Source organism: Antedon mediterranea, chromosome 5 (assembly GCF_964355755.1).
Source record: "Antedon mediterranea chromosome 5, ecAntMedi1.1, whole genome shotgun sequence".
Taxonomy (NCBI): domain Eukaryota; kingdom Metazoa; phylum Echinodermata; class Crinoidea; order Comatulida; family Antedonidae; genus Antedon; species Antedon mediterranea.
The window spans coordinates 10,311,363-10,335,700 of record NC_092674.1 but is presented as its reverse complement, the minus strand read 5'-3'; the positions used below and the strand labels follow the sequence as shown (position 1 = coordinate 10,335,700).

General features: G+C 32.1%; 1 protein-coding gene across 4 annotated transcripts in view; it reads left to right on the top strand.

The window, feature by feature from the left end:
- The window catches only part of LOC140050018 (uncharacterized), a 146,242-nt gene that overhangs the window by 41,920 nt on the left and 79,984 nt on the right, over positions 1-24,338 (top strand). For 2 of the 4 annotated variants that reach the window (XM_072095009.1, XM_072095007.1), the window contains 3 exons: positions 16,336-16,444; positions 16,743-17,522; positions 22,357-22,398. In XM_072095009.1, coding sequence (XP_071951110.1) covers positions 16,336-16,444; positions 16,743-17,522; positions 22,357-22,398 — 931 coding nt within the window. Of the gene's footprint in view, positions 1-2,096; positions 2,123-16,335; positions 16,445-16,742; positions 17,523-22,356; positions 22,399-24,338 lie in introns of those variants that run through there. The other 2 variants (XM_072095010.1, XM_072095008.1) reach the window with 2 other exon arrangements.

The following is a 24,338-nucleotide window of genomic DNA, read 5'->3' as shown; positions in this document are numbered from 1 at the left end:
TTTAACTCTACAGATACAGTAAGTATACATCTTGAGGTTGTATCACCCACTAATGTAACAATCAATCACTATGCAATATAACCACTAACAAAAATCAACCACTATGTAACATAGCTTAGGAGCTCTTTGTACTACGCCTTGGTATTAGTGGTGGTCATTTCCTTTCCACGTCACCTTGTTCTACAGGTGTTCTGTAGTAGGAAGGATTCTACTACTGTGTCACTTTCATAACCCAACAAAGTGTCCCTTAAAAGGAGCATTCCTTGAATAGAGGTTGGCTGATAGTGTTAAAACATATTTCCCCTTGTTTGTTTTATGGGAAAGTGTTCCTATGAGTGTCTCCTGAATAGGGGTTGGCCGTAGTGTTGTTATAACATTATCCCTTGATTGTTTTAAAATGTCTTCTAAATATCGGTATCCCAAAGGAGGGATTTTATATTCTTCTGTATTCATACTAAAAAATATCTTAATTATGTTATCATTGACAATTTGTCTAGCATCAAAATCTGTTATACAAATTAATCAAATTTTACTGCTTGAGAACAGGAAGTGCCTATTGCTTTTGTTGTACATTAATGACTAAAGATGTCAAGATATGAGGCTGCAAAAATATTCAGGAAAATTTATACTGGAAAGTTATACAGTAAAATCTCCCAAAAACTATGATATTTTATAATGGAAAAATTTGTATTGCTATAGACATTGCTTAAAATTAATTTGGTTTTTTAATTAGTCCAGGCGTATTGTACTGTAGTAAACAAATCTTGAACTTGGTCTACCCTTAATTAAGAATTAACAAATTTAAAACTGGTAATTCACCACTACACCATGTCAATCAGTATGCAAGTGTCTGAATAGATACTATGCCTTTCATACAGAGCAGACAAGTAATCGTGACGGCATAATTATATTTTATACTAAGGTTTGTCATAAAGGCATCTTTAAAGTTTCAGAAAGCTGGCATTTAAAAATGCTATAATACAGTTTAGCACAGTTGGAAAATGTTTTGGTTGTTAGTTGAATTTTAATTGATATGCAGCATCTGCGTCGTTGAAGGGTTCGGGTAAGAATACTGAAGTGGCTTAAAAGCTGTTTAAGTGCTTTTATCAATATCGCTGCAATTGTTTGCCAGGTGAGTCCTCACCTATGAATCCTCGCCAAAAACCAGTTGTAGTATAAAATAGTAGTTCAGTTGTAAGTTCAGCCTCTCTACACCTGTAGCAACTCTCTTCTTCTCACCTGTGGGTTCTGTCTATGCTTCTCAATCTGAGCAGTCTCTCTTCTTCCCCATAAGAATATCTCTTTCTACATCTGAGAAATATCTCTTCTTTACACCTGTAAACTCTTCTTCACATCTGATCACATCTCTTTTCTTCAACCCTGAGCAGTCTCTCTTCTTCAAACCTGTGGACTCTCTCTTCTTCACATCCGAGGAATATCTCTTTTTTACACATATAAACTCATCTGAGCGAGTCTCTTTTCTTCAACCCTGAGCAGTCTGTCTTCTTCAAACCTGTGGACTCTCTCTTCTTCACATCCGAGGAATATCTCTTCTTTACACCTATAAACTCATCTGAGCGAGTCTCCTTTCTTCAACCCTGAGAAGTCTGTCTTCTTCAAACCTGTGGACTCTCTCTTCTTCACATCTGAGGAATATCTCTTCTTTACACCTATAAACTCATCTGAGCGAATCTCTTTTTTTTTCAACCCTGAGCAGTCTCTCTTCTTCAAACCTGTGGACTCTCTCTTCTTCACATCCGAGGAATATCTCTTCTTTACACCTATAAACTCATCTGAGCGAGTCTCTTTTCTTCACACCTGTGAACTCTTTCACATTTATCCTCAAGAATTTTGTTTGAATATCAGGATTCTTGGTAATGTTGCTTTGTGTCCTGGTGCTTCAAGGTCAATGGTTGAATAAAAACCCTCAAAAGCCGGTTGTTTGTGATGGGAATAATTCGTTTCCTATTTGGTTACAGTTACTGAGGGGAAGTCCTGGATCGTGACAGCTCAGACAAATATTGTTTTGTGTTATGTTGTGTTAGGCCTAGATACTAAACATGCAAAATCATAGGTTTGCTTCGTGAGATCCTTGTTAAATAAGATGCAATGATCGTTGATGGTATGTGATATCGGATGCATATATTTTTTGTGTTATGTTGTGTTATAATTTACTAAACATGGACAATCATTGCTTTGCTTCATGAGATCCTTGTTGAATAAGATGCAAAGGCTAGTTGGTGGTATGTGATATCGGACTTTGCGCTAAGCAATTATCGAAGATAAGATGAGTATCCAGATTGTTTTACAAATCATCAAATTTCGTTAGTTGTCCAGGCTTTTTGAATGACACGCTTGTTCTGCATAAATGCACATTTTAGAGTCATTAATAAATAAACAAACCGAAATCACCGAAATGTTATTGGCAGTTTTTGTGTAGAAAATTATTACGTGGTAAACTCATTTATTTTGAACTTGTGATCTCTAGATGAACTTTAATTATTATCAATATATGACATGATGTAAATCAATACTTTAACGATATGGTAATTTAAAGGAATACCCAGTGGGATTGAACCTACACATTTCAGTTATTTTAGTCCTTCTATGCATTATCAATAAATCCATGCTGCCAGATCACACTTTTTTATGCGAGAATATGCTGTGGGTTCTGCTAATTCAGCTATCACTTCAGCTGAGTACACTTGAAAGGACAACTGTTGCTAGTTCGTGTTATCAGCATAGTACAACTTAACGGAATTGGGCCAAGTTTAAAGAGAGGAAGGGACGTAAAACCAATGATTAAAATGTTGTAGGCCTCTACAAATAATGATTGAAATCACAAAGAACAAGGTTGGTTGAAATTAAGAGTAGGTTTGCACTTGTGTGGACTTGTGTATTATGGTTGGCTTATACTTTATTGTTGGCTTATGTACTGATTGTGGCCTGTATTCATTTAGGGCGGACTTTGGGTGGGCTTCACTAAGAATGCTGTATACACTACAGTGGGATGGAATTACTGTTATGTGTGGGATTACGTCCACTTATTTTGCATTTAACATTTATCATCATCAGGCTGTGTTCATCCATTGTTGGGTGAAGCCCTCCAGCAATTTCTATTTTCTTCTAGTCATACCATTCTCGCCCACGTTGTCATGTATTTCATCTCTCCATCTTCTTTGTTGTCTTTCTCTCCTCCTTTTTACTTTTCCTCCATCCAGTTAACAATATGTAAAAAAAATTTTCATAAACTATCAATCAATTTAACCAAAAGAAAGATAACATGCTTGTGAATTAATGTCTAAAATCATTAGTGGTGGTTTAAAAAGGTCAATAATATATCGTATACAAAATTGTAATAATTCTGTAGATTTTTACAGCTTTAAAGGTCTAAAGCAAATTCAAAACATATTGTGATCTTGATACCTTATTCAATTTTAACGAAAACAGTTCTGAATTTAGCTAATCAACGTACATCCATCAAATGAATGCTAATGTTTAAATGTCAATGAGCCATTGTTTAAAGATAACTGGCATGGAGGCGGACGTGTGATTGTGATGATGTTGAAACGTAGTCGAAGTAATATGTCACAATGATCTTTATTTTAAAGGTTTAAATATTACATAAATAGATTTCCATCATATCAAGAATTTTAAAATATTGAGAATATAAAATATTTATGTTGTGAAAAAAATTTGATAGAATATTAGGATAGGAAATATTAGGTTTATAATGGTAATAATATTTACATTGTATTATTAAATAATTATGTTAATGTTGTGGCCACTAAAGGGCTAATACATTGCTAGCTTCCTACTGTACAGGTACTGTAGGTTAAAGGTTAATTGTTAATTATTAGATGAAATCCATTGTTGTTTATTGAAAATTTTATATATGAATAACTAGCACCAATAGGATTTCCAACTGTAACAAGAAAATTTACAAAAATGGAATTTCCTAAATACAATGCAGGCATCGTGCCACCATCGTTGGAGGTCATAGTTGAAACTAATCTTGTGCAGAGTGCTTCCTGAATCATCGAGGTCCAAAGGAAAAGAGGTGGATACTATAAATGAACCTGGAGAGATAATGGCTTCCCTTCAATATTCAATTTGAAATTGCAAAACCAAATGAGAGAACTTTCTGACCATTCAAATGACCTTGAATGCAATGTAAACTTCTTTGGGAACAAAATCGGGAGACATCCCTAATAAGGGGACACTTTCCCATAAAACCAATGAAATATGTTTTAACATTTTAGGCAACCCCTATTCAGTAGGCATTCCTCTTAAATCTTGGGAGTATGTTTAAATACAACATGCTATTACTAGTGTACATTCAGTGCTCCAATAAGATGAGAACAAAAAAACGTGCAAAGAGAATTTAGTTGTGAATAATAGTATGTACTATTACGGGTGTGTTCAGACCAACATAGTTATGGTATTGTATGCATTGTCCTACACCCAACGAGGTGTCCCGTTAATAATGGTTTTCCTTGAATAGGGGTTGGTCATTCAAACATAAACATGCTCCTTGTTTCACATAAGTGTCCCTCTAATATAGGTGTTTCCTGAATAGGGATAATCATATCCCGAAGGAGGAGTTTTATCTAGATATTTTCTGCAAACTTTAAATGGATAACCTTATTCATATTCCTCCAATTATTAAGTATTACTTCAATAGTTGTCAGATTAGCTTGACCCACTGTGTCATCAGTTTGTCACCTAAGCTTTCTCCTTTATTTCTGCTTCGAAGAATTAGTCAGAGCCGTCTTAGTTTCTTTTTATTTGCCCTAAATCTTGTTAGTCACCCTTAGCTCTTAGTTAAAGTTATTTAATCACCTTGGAATTATTTTACATTCTGACTCATATTATATTTGTATAGTGCCAGAATGATTTTGCAGAAACAATTCATTATCTTTTAACATTCATATTACATACAGAATCTGAGTGCATTGTTTTTGCATGCTAATTTTTGTATTGTATCCCTAACATTAGTACAATAAAACATCTTTATTAAGGCACCCAATAAAGTTAATAGGAACTGGCAGTAGTCTTAAAACATGCATTGCCACTTGTAGTAAGGGGACACCATTGGGACCCAATAAAGAGTCCCCTTGCTGAGTGTCCCCTTGCTGAGTGTCCCCTTGCTGAGTGTCCCTAGCTAGATAGGGATGCTTGTAGTCTACTCTTAAGTAAGGTACAGTGTTTTTAAGGAGGATTCTATTGTATGTTTTAATACTACAACCACTATTCAGAAGACACCCCTTGAACATTAGCTTGGATCCCAAAGTTGTCCCCTTAATAGAGGTTCTATTGTATGTTTTAATACTACGACCACTATTCAGAAGACACCCCTTGAACATTAGCTTGGGTCCCAAAGTTGTCCCCTTAATAGAGGTTCTATTGTATGTTTTAATACTACGACCACTATTCAGAAGACACCCCTTGAACATTAGCTTGGATCCCAAAGTTGTCCCCTTAATAGAGGTTCTATTGTATGTTTTAATACTACAACCACTATTCAGAAGACACCCCTTGAACATTAGCTTGGGTCCCAAAGTTGTCCCCTTAATAGAGGTTCTATTGTATGTTTTAATACTACGACCACTATTCAGAAGACACCCCTTGAACATTAGCTTGGGTCCCAAAGTTGTCCCCTTAATAGAGGTTCTGTTGTATGTTTTAATACTACGACCACTATTCAGAAGACACCCCTTGAACATTAGCTTGGGTCCCAAAGTTGTCCCCTTAATAGAGGTTCTATTGTATGTTTTAATACTACGACCACTATTCAGAAGACACCCCTTGAACATTAGCTTGGGTCCCAAAGTTGTCCCCTTAATAGAGGTTCTATTGTATGTTTTAATACTACGACCACTATTCAGAAGACACCCCTTGAACATTAGCTTGGGTCCCAAAGTTGTCCCCTTAATAGAGGTTCTATTGTATGTTTTAATACTACAACCACTATTCAGAAGACACCCCTTGAACATTAGCTTGGGTCCCAAAGTTGTCCCCTTAATAGAGGTTCTATTGTATGTTTTAATACTACGACCACTATTCAGAAGACACCCCTTGAACATTAGCTTGGGTCCCAAAGTTGTCCCCTTAATAGAGGTTCTATTGTATGTTTTAATACTACGACCACTATTCAGAAGACACCCCTTGAACATTAGCTTGGGTCCCAAAGTTGTCCCCTTAATAGAGGTTCTATTGTATGTTTTAATACTACGACCACTATTCAGAAGACACCCCTTGAACATTAGCTTGGGTCCCAAAGTTGTCCCCTTAATAGAGGTTCTATTGTATGTTTTAATACTACGACCACTATTCAGAAGACACCCCTTGAACATTAGCTTGGGTCCCAAAGTTGTCCCCTTAATAGAGGTTCTATTGTATGTTTTAATACTACGACCACTATTCAGAAGACACCCCTTGAACATTAGCTTGGATCCCAAAGTTGTCCCCTTAATAGAGGTTCTATTGTATGTTTTAATACTACGACCACTATTCAGAAGACACCCCTTGAACATTAGCTTGGGTCCCAAAGTTGTCCCCTTAATAGAGGTTCTATTGTATGTTTTAATACTACAACCACTATTCAGAAGACACCCCTTGAACATTAGCTTGGATCCCAAAGTTGTCCCCTTAATAGAGGTTCTATTGTATGTTTTAATACTACAACCACTATTCAGAAGACACCCCTTGAACATTAGCTTGGATCCCAAAGTTGTCCCCTTAATAGAGGTTCTGTTGTATGTTTTAATACTACAACCACTATTCAGAAGACACCCCTTGAACATTAGGTTGGATCCCAAAGTTGTCCCCTTAATAGAGGTTCTATTGTATTCACAGTGGATTATTGTTTGTCCATATTTTAAAAACAAATAATTATATCAAATAAAATAAAACCTCCACAAAATTTACGATTCTCACAAGAAGAAATTATATTTCCCAGAAGGCTTCAGTTAGTCATATAATAATATATATCTGTAATGATAAATAATATTTTATGAATTATTTAACTAGGGATATTTGCTTCAATAATGAAAGCTATTAATCTTCTTTAAGATAGGATATGAATGTAATGAATGGATAAAAGAATACTAAATGACAGATTTATTATTTCTATACTCTGTCCACTTCAGTGTATACAATCTGTAAAAAGAAGCTCTTCAAAATCAAACCATATTGCTACAAAAAAGCACTTTTGTTTGGCAATAGGATGAAAGAATAGAGATTAGCAAGATAGTATAACCTTATAGTTTTCAGAATAGGCGAGAATTTTGTTTTTTCTCAATTTTTCTATAGTGTACATTTAACCAACAGAAATCAACTCTGTAAAACTAACCAAACTGTTAGCCATACAATCAAGATCACTTGTTTTTCAGTTTTCCATTTAAATTGTAGGCCTACATACGTTCCTAAAGTGTATACAAGCATTTTGGGTACTTCCAATGCAGCATGGTCCTGTTGAACGTAACAAGCAATTGATGTGTATGATTACTGATTGTACCATGTACCATTCTAAGAGTCTGGTAGCGTCTTTATTTTCCTAGTGTGAATGAACTGTATATGCCAAATGCATACAGAAATGAAGCTGTTATCCCACAACTCTTGTCAATATTTTCTGTGAATTTGTTTGTAGAGTCATCCAAATACTTAATTCAATTTGATGCTGCTGTCAACCCATGACAAAGCATTATGGACCAAGAGGCCTACTTTTAAGGTGTACTAAAATACAGTACTCATGTTAGGCAAAACCTTTGGGGTCCAAAAAACTCCCCCTTCATCAGTGAGTGTTGAAACCTATATTTGTCCTTGTTAAAGTGTCCCCTTATAGAGGTCTTTTTATTTTTTACAAAATTCCAGAGGACTGGACTTATAGTTTAAACCTATCATAATAAACTGATAGAGAATTTCCAAGCTAAAAAAAATTATTTTCTTTTATAAAAAGGTGTTGATCTGCATTTAGCATTTCTGCTCTATAAAATCCCTTCAGGAAACTGTGTTACGGTTGAATAGAATGGCACTGAAATCCGTAGGCCACCATAGGACTCTTAAGGTAGAGCTTAACCCCACAGTGTGTAGATCATCAATCAGCTGTATGACTAAATCTCTTGGTCGATGACTGTAGTAATTTTGTCAGGGGTGAATGTATCATGATCATGTGAGATGCTGAGAAGGGTTCCTTAAACATTTTGCCTTTTAGACCAGCCTCTCCCTCGGGTTTACCCCTCTCCCCAATTTAAAAAAGGTTGAGAATTTAGCCATTTCATTTCATCGAAAACTCTAATATGTGTAGGCTGAAAATGCTGAAATAATTTCTTTGGAATTTCATTCCCCTTAATAGTTAATGTGTTTTAAATAAATATGTTGACATTTAATGAATGCCTTATAATCTCTGCTTTGGGACCTAGTTGCTAAATTTAGCCGGTATCGCCAACAGGGTAACATGTATTGTTCCAAATTTAGAAAATCATCAAGTAAGATATTGAAGAGCAACCAGACATCAGTATCGTAATATATAATTTAATTAGGACAAATTTTAACAATGAATGATATAAATATAAAATTGACAAGGTCTGAATTGTAGAATAGAAATACTTGTGTTATAATAATAATGTCATAAAAAGAGGTGGTAGAGATAAAATCACTGGACAGTTGAATAAAACAAACGTAAATTATAATTGGTGCCGATATACTGGTACAGAGTATAATGAGCTTATTTCACCATGATTAAAACAGGGAATAATGCAACTGCTGTTCTTCATCATTAAAAAAGAGACTATATTTTACATATGTATAAAGTCAACCGCCAAATATAATAATATTTTAAATTTAATATTTTTATATGAATAATATTTGATTGACTTGTGTATGCAAATAGTGAATGTTTATGAGTTGAATGAGGAGAATATTTTAAGTTAAACAATGGCATATTATTATTATTATTATTATTATTATTATTATTATTATTATTATTATTATTATTATTATTATTATTATTATTATTATTATTATTATTATTATTATTATTATTATTATTATGGTATTGGTTATTGTTTCTTTTCTTTGTTTTTATTTTGAATTCATCATAAATATTAAGAGGTTATTAAATACATAAATAGCAGTCAAATGATGAAACATCATAATAAAAACAAAGGAGAAACATATGAAGATGAATAGATTCAGGACAACAAATTTGATCTTAAAAAAAGAATTAGTTTCCTTTGGGGTCTGAATAAAATATTTAAAAGCACAAAACTATGATAAAAAATATAAAATAATAATCAAGAATACATTTCATATCGACCAAAATATTATTTTGTAAAATAACAATTATCATAGAAACAAATTACTAAACTGTTTTGTTTAAATCTTAAATAAAATTGAAATTGCAAAATATTTTATACTGTCATTAGGTTGCCAGGAAACTAGTAATATTGTCTCAATTTTTTTAGAGTTTTTGTTGAATTTAAGTGATCCTACCAATTGTTCAGGTATAATAACACTATTGTGGGCATTGTGCTAATTTCTATTGGATTTAGATTTTTAAAATTTTCAAGTCTCCTTGGCATTTTGTTGAATAAATATTATCCAAAAGTAAAAGAGAAACTAACGTATTAATTACTAGTGCTATATCAGTAAATAGATCATGAAATTCTGCGAACTTTCCTATATCTCTAACAATCTAAACATAATGTAAATATTTTTATAAAAATAAACAGTTTAATTCTTTGATGATGTAAGTTTACTTTTAATTCGTACCAATACGATTATACTTTATTGGAAACACCAAGCCTTATACTATTAAAAAAAAAATTGTATACCGTTACATACTTTTATTTTAATGATATTTATTAATTGTTACTAGAAGAAAAGTGTAATTTATCTATTCAACCTGAACATACCATTCTTATAGTAGGGGTGTCTGCTTTAATTTACATTCAATATAGTAGAACCCCTCATTTAGAACACCCCTATTCAGGGAACATAAAGAAGGATAACACTTTAAAAATCAACCTATATTGAGGGGACATCCTTTTATAAGGGGACACTTTCCATGAGAAGGGTTTAGTTTCAAATATCAGAAGGTGTATTAAAAAATCAAGTACAAATGTACACAATATACCACAAAACCACATATCATGAAGTAAAATTATATTGATTTGATAAAAATAGATGGGTCTGTTCTGGGAAAATCCTATCGAACATTATACTCTGAAAATATTTATAATACTATTTGAATTCATTGAAGCGTAAAATTTAATTGAAAACTACAATTTGTGACTTTATAGTGGTGTTGTACTGTACTGTAGTTGGATGGATATACACAGCAATTGATTTGGAAGGGTTTGCAACTACTGTAGTTGTTGAATTAAAACTACTTGTTTTAATTAATGATTTGATTGAGTGGATTTTCATTTTCTACTAGTGGATGGACAAGTTGTAAAAGAAAGGCGAGAGGAGTATATAGTACTGTACAGTACAGTAGTTGGTATACATACGGTACAGGGTTTGTTGAATTAAAACAACTATAATAATATTATTCAGGAGATTTTTATTGTAGGGAACCCTTTCTTTGGAACACTATTCAGAAGACTCGCTTTATTTAAGGGACACCCTTATTTAGGGGATATCCCTATTTAGAGGACATCCCTATTAAGACAATTTCCCATGAAACGAACAAGGGGCAATGTTTTAACACTATAGTCAACACCTACTGAAGAGAAACCTCTATTAAAGGTACACTTTGTTGATCCAAAGGTATTCCCTAAATAGGAGTTCTATTGTATGTAGTAGACTGATTGATTTTTGATTGTGTAAATCATACATGACAGGTAGTTATATAATATTGGTAAACACACTACTGCTATTCAGGGGTACATTTTGTTGGGCCCAAAGATGTCCACTAATTAGAGCCTCTACTGTAGTAGACTGACAAGTAAAAGGTTAGAAATGTTTTTTGATTATGTAATGACAGGACTGGTAATTATTAGTAAACACACTACTGCTATTCAGGGGTACATTTTGTTGGCCCAAAGATGTCCCCTAATTAGAGCCTCTAATGTAGTAGACTGACAAGTAAACAAAGGTTAGGAATGTTTTTTGATTATGTAATGATAGGACTGGTAATTATTAGTAAACACACTACTGCTATTCAGGGGTACATTTTGTTGGGCCCAAAGGTGTCCCCTAATTAGAGCCTCTATTGTAGTAGACTGACAAGTAAAAGGTTAGGAATGTTTTTTGATTATGTAATGATAGGACTGGTAATTATTAGTAAACACACTACTGCTATTCAGGGGTACATTTTGTTGGGCCCAAAGGTGTCCCCTAATTAGAGCCTCTATTGTAGTAGACTGACAAGTAAAAGGTTAGGAATGTTTTTTGATTATGTAATGATAGGACTGGTAATTATTAGTAAACACACTACTGCTATTCAGGGGTACATTTTGTTGGGCCCAAAGGTGTCCCCTAATTAGAGGCTCTCAGGTAAAAGGTTAGGAATGTTTTTTGATTATGTAATGACAGGACTGGTAATTATTAGTAAACACACTACTGCTATTCAGGGGTACATTTTGTTGGGCCCAAAGATGTCCCCTAATTAGAGGCTCTCAAGTAAAAGGTTAGGAATGTTTTTTGATTATGTAATGATACTATATTAGGTATTTATTAAAAATGCTGGGAGTAATCAATGCAGCGATAAGATTCTGTGGCAGTTAAATGCAGGTAGTTTAGATCTTAAAGGTCTTTGTTTATTTTATCAAACCTGTTGCTACAAGAAGGACATAACTGCAAATGCAAGGGTTTATTAAGGAGAATAGCTTATGTTTTTATTTCAGGTAATTACCGTATTTCAATGTTTACATTGCTGAATTATATCTTATATAGTATGTCCACAGTAAGGTTGATAAAAGTGTTTACAATAATTACTGACATTACACATAAACACATATAAAAGATTTTCCAGGTTAGCCCAAAAAGCTTACCTACCTTATTTCTATTGGGATACTTTCCTTTATCGTTACAGATTCACCAAGCCTAAATATAATATCCAGCCCAAAAGTTTCTTGATGTAATATTATGATGTTACCTAGATAGATATTGGACGGTTTCGGCCAAAACGTCCTACAGTACTATGTGCATTTTTGTGGTACTTAGGCCAAGTCAAGTTTTAAAACAATTAAACAATGTATTAGTTTAATAAAAATTTAGTTTCTTCAATTAAAACAATTTTGAGTATTGCCTCCGTAAATGTATACCAAACTATATACTGTAGCTTGACGATCACAATATTTTTTTTTTTTTATTCAGTATATTACACAGAGGCGCCTTACAAGATGGAACCACCTTAGCTTCAAGGCGCCTCAGATTAACAAATACAACATTTTAAAAAAACTAACAGAAACATCAATTAAATCTTCCAGAATTAACAAGAAATTGTTGTACATAATAAAATAATAAAGCATTTTCACAATTCGAAAGAAGATCGGAACCAAAAATAAAAATTTCACTTAAAAATGTAAAATTAAATGTTAAAGAAAAATATTTTATGAGTAAAATTATGTTCTTATCCATTTATTTAAGTTATATTAGTGAAGCTCAGTTTACTGTGTCATATCAATCTTATATTTTCATATAGATTGATATTGTTCTAATTTTTAAAAATTAATCTTCTGCTAGGGATTTAGGAAAATTTAGACAATTTACCTCTAGAATTTGAAGTGTTTTGTGTAAAAATCTTAAACAAATAATAAATAGTTAGTTTGTTCCTATTTTCAGAATCATTGTACTGAATCAATAATTCAGAGAAACGTGATTGTTTTGTTATATGACATTTCAAAGGGATTTCCCCTGCTAAAGTGCAGATAAAGAGATTTTTATTTCTGAGATTCAGTACCTTTAGGGAAATAATTTATATTTTATTAAAAGAGGTTGTTTACCTGTACCAGGGAAAGGAATATTTACTTTTATCCTACTGAGAGAAAAGGTTGTTTACTTTATGTAAATACAACTACTGTATTACTTTTTATTTAGGGGAAGCGGTGTCTACTGAGTGGGAGGGATGTCTATTGAGTGGGAGGGATGTCTATTGAGGGGGAGGGATGTCTACTGAGGGGAGGGATGTCTACTGAGGCGAGGGATGTCTACTGAGGGGAGGGATGTCTACTGAGGGGAGGGATGTCTACTGAGGGGAGGGATGTCTACTGAGGGGAGGGATGTCTACTGAGGGGAGGGATGTCTACTGAGGGGAGGGATGTCTACTGAGGGGAGGGATGTCTACAAGGGGCTGGTATGAGATGTGTTTGTGAGGGCTCTTTACTGATTGAGAGGGATTCCTATGTTCAGTACCTTTAGGAAAATAATTCATATTTTAATGAAGATATTTATTTGGTTAAAATAGATCTATAAAATCAAACAAAACTGAATGTTAGAGTCACAGTATCTTTAAAAGATGGTACATTTTTTGAAAAGTATAAAATGATTTTAAAATTCAACACTACATTTTTGTTTTGTATATGTTAAGGTGGTGGAGGAGGACTTTCCTGACGTAATAAAACATAAACAGATAATTAATTTGATTGAAAAAGTGCTAAAAATAGAACAATGTTTATACGTAGTTTTGATTGTGTAGGAGGAAATATTATGTCATAATTAATTTAAAAAAACAAAAATGATGTTGCTTTGCAAGAACGTTGAAGAACTTCATTGATAGACCAGGAGTTGGTTGTGAGTGCACTAGTTCCACTGTAAGGTCAAGAGAGTTGCTCTCCAATTGGACTTGGACATAGTTTTAAAAGTCTTATGTTAGGGTTTGTATCCTAATAAAAGATTAGTATTTTAGTAGTAGCTCAACTTAATTTGTTATATGTTTTTCTGAAGTTAGAAAAAGTGACGGGAAACTTTCACAGAGTACTATTCTTAATTATGTAATATTCTATGGGAAGTTTTAAGGTGAATCTTGTGTTTAGATTCAGCATTAACCCAAGCATATTCGAATGTTGTCTGTTGGCAGTCTGTGTTGTACTTTAGTTAAAGTAATTGATCTTGCCAAGCTCCTAGCCTTATCTATTCTTAACAGGGTTCTAATACTAAGAAAGCATAGTTCAACACTTTAATACCCTTTGAAATAAATGTAACATATCATATATTATAATAGCTATTGTCTCTAATATTTTCCTAAACCATAATGTTATTTCTTAAGATAGACCTTTATTATATCTTATTCTCCAATGTTGCAACATTTTTCCGTAACGTCAATTCACCTTTTATCCCGAACCTAACCCTTTGGCTTTCTATTGTCATAGGCTAACTATGCAAAAGCCTTGTACAGGTTTTAATAGCCCTTAGAGCACAAAGAGCATTATATTATATTTATCAAACATTTTGAAAAGATGCTGGTCTTGATTGAAGTGCATTGATAGTTGAATTGGAACAATAATGAATGATTTATATAGGTCAGACAATAAGATTTGACCTAATTTACTTCTAATATGTTATGATATCCATGTGTAAGATACATAGGCTTGAATTTCATTATTTTGCTGATGTCAGACTTTGATGAATTAGATTCCTGTTTTGTGTGTATAGTGTAATATGCAATATGCTTAAGTAGTTTCTATTTCAAATCCGCTAGGGTCAGTCGTTTTAGCAATCCTTTTTCTGTCATTAAAGCTTATGGTATTATTACAGTAGACCCCCTATTAAGGGGAGACTTTTGGTGCCTACTGTATCAAAGTTCCCCTTTAAACTAATAGTGAATTGTCACCTGAATAGAGGTTGTTAACATGTGTCCACTCCTTATGTTGTCAATAAACATCACAGCCATACCAGCCATGCATCAGTAAATTGATATACCTGTAGTTTGTTTATTGTTGGTGTGTTTTATAGTATACTTTTACAGTGCTATTATACGGTGCAAAGGTTACATATTCATACAGAAAGTACAGAAAGTATAATGTTATCATCAATTTAACTACGTTACTTCCGTTCATAGGCCGCCTTATAAGTTTCATTTCGAAGAAATCTTTCTAAGTTCATTCAGATTATTTAGCTACTGTTAAGATTTGTTTTTGCTTTGTCTTATTCATTACTCTTTTCTTTTCAAATAATCTATTAATATGAGGTATAAAGTACTGTACCTTGTTCAACTAGATTCTACAAACCTGACTACAGTATAAAATCCTATTTGTATATATACATTAGTACAACACTCCTTGAAGAACTCAACAAAATGTCCCCTTAACAGGGTTCACTAAATAGGAGTTTGGCTATAGTGCTAAAATATATATTCTCCATACTGTAGTTTATTTTACAGAAAGTATCCCTTAATAATATGCGTGATCCAGACAAAGTTCTACTTTATGGTTTAAATTTCAGGTGATACAGTAGTTTATTATTTTATGAAAATTGTGAAATAAATGGGAATGAAGTTTTAAATGTATTTATTAATGAAGCATTAACAGTATGGCATGGTAATTTGTTCCACTCATTAGCTGCTCACAGTGAAAAGCAGTTCTGCTTCTGATTATTTATGAAGTGCTGTTGTGTTTTTTATTTCTTCTACAGAAAACAATTTAAACTCAAGATTCAATATTGATCTTCTCTTTATTAATAATAATAAATATAGTATTTCAATTCGTTTCCCGTATATTTAGTCATGTTTGTAATTGTTATTATTCTCAGCGCTGTCTCTCCACATACGATATTTTTCAAGTATCCTAAATAAATTCCATACAGTATGTCACATGTTGTGTGTGTATCAATGTATAATGGAGCGTGAAACACATGAGATTCTGTAGCATTTGCTTATGATATTGAACAAATTTAGATAAAGTACTAAGCATGATTAGGAATTCAGGGGTCCTAGAAGGTTACTGTACATGGTTTAGGCTGGTTTAGGATCTTCCTCCGAAACAAAGGAAATGAGTAAGAGAATGAGGCAGGAGTCTCTCCTTTATAACTATTGACGGTAGTTTTTGAGCGATTATAGTAGAAGGCCCACACACCTCTATTCAGGTGACACTTTTCATTATAAACTAGAGAGGAGGAAATATATATTTTTTAAACAGTAAAGCCAACCCTAATTCAGGGAACACTTTCCTAGATCCCAAGGCACTACTGTATTACATTATGGGAACAGGCTATTTAAATATTATTGTACAAAATCTTATCAATGTTTCGTGAATTCATGTTGAAAAATTATGTTTGTAAATGATTGTATTAAGAAGGATTATTTTATTGTTTAATCTTATTTTATCTCTGTTTTGTGTAACATCAATTTTGAGATATATGGCTTCACGAAACACTATCTTTTTATTTCAGTGCAATGGAGAGAGAACGAGAATCGGAGCGTGAGAGGGCACGCATAGAAAGACAAGAAAAACAGAAAAAACCGGTGCAGATAACGCCAACATTCTCACAACCAATTCGAGTAAGTATATGGTTATGTTATAAGAGCTGATGGACAGCAATTTTGTATTTGAATAATGTAATTTTGTTCATTAGATAAACTTCTATGAGAAGTACAAATCTTATATATTATAAAATATAGTATGGTAAAACCCCTTATTTGGGACACCCGTATTACACTTTCCCTTAAACAAACGAGGGGAAATACGAGTTTTAATACCATTATTACTATATTACTATAGGTATTATGAAGCTTTTCGGTAATTCCATTTAAAGTGATATTTTTTAGTCCTGAATTTTTATTTTATTTATTTCCACAGCAGGTTTCGGATCCAAGTGATGATATCGAATCTCGTTTACAAAGTATTCTGGGACCTTACAAGTCTTTCCGACCATTGATCGATTCACATGTACCGTCGACTAACATCATCGGTGTGCCAAATCAGTTACCAACACCCACCTCGCTTAAATCAAACAACCCACTTCGTACAAACAGTCCAAAGATTTTAAATAACTCTACAGACAAATCTAAGCCCTCTTCCTCTACGTCGTCGCCTTACAATAAAGAAAGAAAAGAGAAATCTAAAAAGAATGGTGCTATTACTAGTAATCCATCAAAATCTAGTAATAGTAGTAGTAGTCATCAAAAGCATCCTGGAAAAAGTAAAAACACTGCAAACACAACCCAACAATCAAGTTCATCTCAACATCGTCCATCATCTTCTCATTCAAAACCGCAAGATATAAAAACCACGCCAGTAAAATCAGAACGTCCTCAAATTCCGAAATCTCCAGTAAGTAAAGAAAAAGCCAAAAGTAGCAGTCATTCACGTCCTGCTAGTTCAGTAAAAAGTGAGATGACTATAACCAGTGCAAAACCAACAAAAAATAATATGCAACGACCTGATTGGACGGAGCAAAAATCAAAACCAAAGTCAAAGGAATCTTCAAGTACAAAAATGTCTGATACAAAGCCAGAACTAGAATTAAAAATATTAACTACAGGTAATATCAACAATGCAAAAACAGATTTAATGTCAAGTATCTTTGATTTGGATAATGACGATCAAGAGGATACACCTGACCGCCCAAGTTCAAAGGTAAGCACTATTTCTTTATTCTTAAACAAATTAGATATTTTTCATGTGACATATCCTTTTTTAATGCATAGAAATTCTAAACCACTGATTGATAAAAAATAAGTGTGATAAAATAAAAATGGAAAATATGCAAGAAATTAAAATTTAGTCCTAACCAAGACTCAAATCTCAATGCTTTTCTTTCAATTGTTACAATACTATTACTTCAAAACCTTTATATTCCTAGATTCAATATTCAATTTATTGTCACATAATATTACATGAAATTTGTTTTCCTGAGCTTAGAAACATACAATACAATTTAAAACACAATATAAAAACGTAAAACCTTAAAGATGTATATTCCCTTGAAACACAACAAAATGAAGGTTAAAATATTCTAAATTGAAAGTGGCCATATCAAAGTAATATTAAAGTTATTCACTTTACGTCGAAAAGTCGAGCTAAAAATAACAAGTTTACGTAATTAACAGGTAATTTTAGTTTGATTACATTTCATCTGGAAAATTGTCGCGAGCGAAAGTAAACAAATATTTCAAACCATGAGTACGCATTATGCATATGCTAATTAGGATTGTTTACAACTCGTCACGGTTGAGAAGGTATTTTCACACAGATCATAAGGAAGTTTATTATTATGCATACAGAGTAGCCTAACAAGCGCGTTTCATTATGGGATATGTTTTTATCGAAAACTTATTTTTTCAACAAAAAAACGTCCGTATTTCAGTTAAATGATTTTTTTTCCGAAAAACTTTTGGTGATAGTTAATAATTATTACGATACTTCAAAATGAGCCACCTTTTTTCAAAACCTTCAATTTTTTCTATTTTGTTGGAATTAGTCAAAGGAACAAATACATCTTTAACTAATTATCTTGAAAAATGTACATTAACAAATGAAAGTTACGTATACGTATTGTATAAATATATAATGTTTTTTAAACAAATTCAAGGTACTGTATGTTGAATTTTGGGCTGTAAAAACAGTGTAAGTTTGTTTAAAGAACACTTTATATATTCCTGTTACTTTCTATGTACCAGAGATTCCGAAATAAAGATTGAATGAATATTATTAACATGTTTAAATTCAATGATCTTGACTCTCAAACATCTTGGCATTCAGCCCCTTCCGCTATAACAAATATTTGCATTGGATTGAAGGATGTGACCTAATTGTGCCATCATACCATAATGATAAAAATTACATCTTCACTGAGAGGTAACACAATAACCTTGCTCTGGTTTCAATTATCTAATTACTGTATACCCGCTAACCGTTCTTAATAAATAAATTGATAATAATATAATATTTTTTTGTTATTTTAACACAGAAATATACTGTACCATAATCCTTTATTTTAATTTTAATTAGCTGAATTTGTTAACTACTAATACTATAAAATTGTAATTGAACTTGAGAGATAGAATAAAGTATATTAGATAAGATATAAGTCAATCTGGCTTAATATGACCTTAAAGATATGGCAAAAAAGATATTAAAGTATCATTCAGATACAGTATGATTACATTTTTGGTATTTTCATTAACTTAAGATTTTTATTATGCGCTATCTTGAAGTTAACATCAATATTTGAATGACCACTACTGACATTTTTTTTCAAAATACTTTATTTTACAATATTTTTTGATGTGATGATGTGAAATTTTAAATTTATGTAAATTTAACAAATTGTTATCTAAAATCCATCCTTGTACAGTACCTAAGCTTTAAAAGTTAGAAAGTAGAAGATATTGAGATGACGACAAAATCTTTTATTAGAGAAAGTTTAGATAAAGTTAAAATGATGACAAGTTATTTTAGAAATCTCCTTTTAGAAATTATTTAATGAAGTATTGAAAATGAAATAACACAGCTCAACAACATCTATTTTTACTTTCCACTAGAGACATCTGCCAAAATAAATTTTCTTATTCACAATTTTATCAACACAATTATTATGGATAACTGACACTAATAAAATGCTATAATTGGGAAATACCTTAAAAAGGGAAAATGTATACAAAAATGTTGTTCACTAATTATGGCTCCCTAAAGGAGATATGCTGTAGAGAACCCATGTTGCCATGGGAAACACCAATGCCGGAAACTAACTGTAACTCCGGACATGCTTCCTACATATAATTAACATGGCTCGTAGATTTTGGCAAAAACATTGAAAAATCTCTTTCAATAATAGTTGAGGCTGATTGATGGAAATTATCAATTATATTTTTGCTAGTTTTTCGGTCAAAATAGGATGACAATATTCTATTATTTATGAATTTATTTTTTGTAGCCTTTGGAAAAATGGACGTTGGCGTGACTATATATTTCCCTATATCTTTTCCATGTGTATGTTGTATTATATTATGGGTACTGTATTGTATTTACTTGTACAATATACTGTGCACTTTCAATGTATTGAAATTTCAAAATGACAAACTTTTCTAAAAAAAAATAATTTAAACGGAAAAAGTATTGGCGGAAAAAATTGTTTAAAATAATCCAATGTGTTCTTTTTTTATAGTTTTTAAATGTTCTGTAGACATCTTAAACATTTTTAAACTATGATGTATGCTCACATCCAATGTTTGTGTGATACAATTTAAAATGTGTACTGTGTATTAGTAAGCTGTCACTGTCACTGTTGTTAGTAATGAGAAATAATAGCTAGCCTTAAGATGGAAGACTTGCTCTAATTTAGTTGTGAGATCTGTTATGTACTCAGGAAATACAGATTGATTTAACAAGTTAGAACTCGTCAAGTGGAAGAACTAAGGCACAATTATCACACAGGTTGATCTTGTTTAATTGAAGAAGGGAGAAAAAAACACTTCGCATTCGTTCAAAGGCCAACGGTAATCTTTATTGTCTCGTGTATTTTTTCTCAAAACCGATTTTCCTCCCAATTTCCCATGTATTATTCCCAAGACATGTATTCCTTCTGATCACTTTCCATAACACAGTTTTACTAAGTTATTGCTTTTTACTGTTATTATAGTAATAAATGAAGTTCAACCATTAAAGACAAATGTTAAATAAGTACTGTAACTATGACAATAATATTCGCAGGAATTGTTTTATTGTCATTGGGTCTACATTATACAATAATAACAATTGTATGTTTTTATTATTAGGACATTATTGTTTTGATTTTTATTTTGTTGTTTTACATTCATACCTATTTAGAATGTATTATTGTACATTCAAACAAGAAAATTTAAAATCATGTATTAATATAAATATTAATACATGATTTTAAATTTTTTTTTAAATTCAAAGTAAAATCATTCAAACATTGCCATTATCATCAAAGGTTATGTGTCAATTAAAACATGTAGAATCTAAATATGTCACAGTTTGAAATATTGTGAAACATGTATCCTATCCATCATGTGTACACAGTTAACTAGCTTTTATCAAACTCGTTTTGGCAACAAAGTGGTCTCGTCACCTTGGGTCTAATTACTCCTCCGTCATTGACTAGAGACACACAACAAAACGTAAACACTCAATTATAAAAGGACACGCAGTAAAATCAACTGACCGACTATCTTTATTGACGTGATTTCTGACGTGATCGATCATCACCAAACGCTGCGACGTCGTCGTTGTTTTGTGTTTGAACATTAATAATGGGTTTTTTCGGTTTATTATTAGTCTTATTTAAATCGTTAAATCTTAATGTAGATAATTATTAAGAATTTTATCGCTTTTGTTTGATATTTACAGATACATTTGATAATATTTGTTCTATTTATTTCTAATTTGTATTCTATTTAAAAACATTAAAATGTGAATGTAATGTATTTATTGGTGTTAATGTCTTCATCATGCCATTTGAAACTAACATTATATTCTTTATTGTCATTTCATAGCTGTTTCAACTCAATAACAAATTATGCTTCAGATAAGAAATTCTACAAAAATTTAAGAAAAAAAAACAGTTTCTTATTAATACAAGAAATACAAACACAAAACACAAAAAAAGCATTAATACAATACCGTATTTAATTCGAAATAATTGCCCCGGGGTGTTTATTGTTCAGGAAGGTTTTTAAATGGGCGTTTATTTGAGGGAGGCATTTATTCGGTGGAGGCCTTTATTTTTTTGGGGTGTAATATGGTATAATGTATATTCAAATGAATACCCCATAGATATGAAAAAATGCAACACAATTTAATATCGAGAAGTGATAAAATATCAAAGGCTTGGTAAACAGATCATGCCAATCAATGAATTTTACTAAAAACAGAAATGTGTTGTAATACAATATTGTGTATGCTTGTGTAAGGCATTTATTTGAGGAAAAAAAAGGCCCCATTTTTTTTAATATATTAACAGTTTTAAAATATTTAAAAGAAATAAGGAGTAGTTTTTAACGTCATTTCTTAATGTCATTCATAAATATTTTAACAACAATTTTATTTATAAATTATTTATTTGGAATGAATCTAATTTCTTTTATTTTATGCATTTTAAACAATCAAATCAATATGTTTAACAACAATTTAATATCATTAAATTCATTCAATTTCTTGCTATGCTTTGTTTAAGAAATAAGAGTTAATTAGTATTTATATTGTTTGTTAGCAATATAACTTGATTAATAACCCATATGTTCATGTCAATACTACTAAAGCTTAATTTTATTTTATTGCAAGTACGTTCAGAATAGATTAGATGCATAATACAGGGAAGTTCAAAAGGCAATTCACTAAACTCATCCATACTCGTTTTCTTAATGGCATATTAATGCCTATCTGCTGCTTGAAAAGAAATTACCAATTTTTTTATCACAACTAATCATAATTTTGTTTATCTTTGTAGAATTCTCAGCCTCAAGGACGCTCTATGGACGCTATATTCAAGGTAAGTGATGACATATAAATATTGTGAATATGTAGTTATTTTGTACTTGCCTGTATATTTCATGGACATCATGAATTTATTTCGTTTGTACACAAACTTAAAATGGGGTTGGTACACTATACCATTTATGTATAGAGGTGAATGAATTTATTTTGTTCAGATTACGATGATTTTTTTTATTTTCAACTGGTTCACCACTTACAGTAACTACTAAATTTTAAATAAAAGAACTTTCACTGAGCTCCAGAATTAGTTGCCCTGGTCCAGAGGAAACCAAACATTTATGTACAGTAGGGCAACTAAAAGGGTCAGTCCCGATTGGCAACCAAGTAAAATCCAAGGGAAAACAACAATGTTTGCATCAGTTGTGGAATACACCAGTACAGTTCAGTCTCAATCAGATGTTTGATCATCTAGGACACTTGCCCAGGGAAACAAACAAAATCTGGATTCTACGAGCCATGAAATTTAGACCAAAATTTATCTGTATTCATCTATTTGAAAACATTAATTATGACATTGATTGTAAAGAACATGTATTTAGTGTATACTATTTTTTAGCATCCCATTGTTATCTTGTCAGTCTCCATTGTAATAGAGACCCCTCGCATGACTGTTGGAACTCAAAAATGTATGTTAACCGACACTACAAGAAATGAATATATCGGTACAAAGTTAAAGTTACTGTTGAGATGCGTACAGCCTTTTATATTGTCAAGTCTTGTTAACTACAGTTTGATTAGACATTCCAAATGTAGGTCTGTTTTTATTTCATGTAGGTGTTCACTACCCATATTTTACAGTGTTAATATTCGATAATATGGCTCAACATTCTTTTCCTGAAATACAGCAGTGTGTACATAGCTCATTGAATGTGTGTAATGATAACAGACCAAAACACATTTTATTTAGATTACTATGTTTGGATGTAACAAAATCGATAATTTTTATTGTTCATGTTACTAAAGGTTAATTACCAATTGTTAGTCAAGCTCATCTATTAATAGTTTGCCATTGTACCAATTTCTGTTTCCCATATTGCAAATTTTAGTTTAGTTTTTTTTTACCCATAAGTGCCCATCTCATTTCAATGTTGTCCATACTAAAAGTATCCATAATATCAATTTTAGTACCGATCATTTCAATGTTAGTTGCCAATATTACTCAAAAGTACCCATTGTATCGCTTTTAGTTGCCAATATTGTTTGTCCTTATTACCCCAAAGTGCCTATCATATCGATTTGTAGTTGCCAATATTGTTGTCTCTTTCCCCAATGTGCCTATCATATCACTTTTAGTTGCCAATATTGTTGTCCTTATTACCCAAAAGTGCCCATTGTATACATTTATTTGCCAATATTGTTGTCCCTTTTCCCCAAAGTGCCCATCATATCAATTTTAGTTGCCAATATTGTTCTTGCCAATATTGTTGTCGCCAATATTGTTGTCCTTTACCCAAATGTGGCCATCGTATCAATTTATTTGCCAATATTGTTGTTTCTTTTAGCCTCCAAAGTACCCATTATATCACTTTTAGTTGCCAATATTGTTGTCCTTATTACTCAAATGTGCCTATCATTATCAATTTAGTTACCAATATTGTTGTCCCTTTTCCCCAAAGTACCCATCATAGAATTTGTATGTGCTACTTAAATGTGTCCTTCAGCAACTTTATAGTTGTCAAGTTGCCATACCTCATGTTGGCCCTAAACAATGGCTTATTGTGAAAATTTAAGTACCCTTGTTGCCAATTTGAGGTGCCAATCATACTGTACAGCACCAACTTTACTTGCCAATTTAATTTCTCAATTTTTTTCAATATAAAGAACGCCCCTCCTTTAGGACATATCCCTATTCAGGAGGCACTTTCAAAAAATGAACATGGAGCAATATGTTTTAACACAGTATGGCCAACCTCTATTAAGGAGACATTTCTTTTG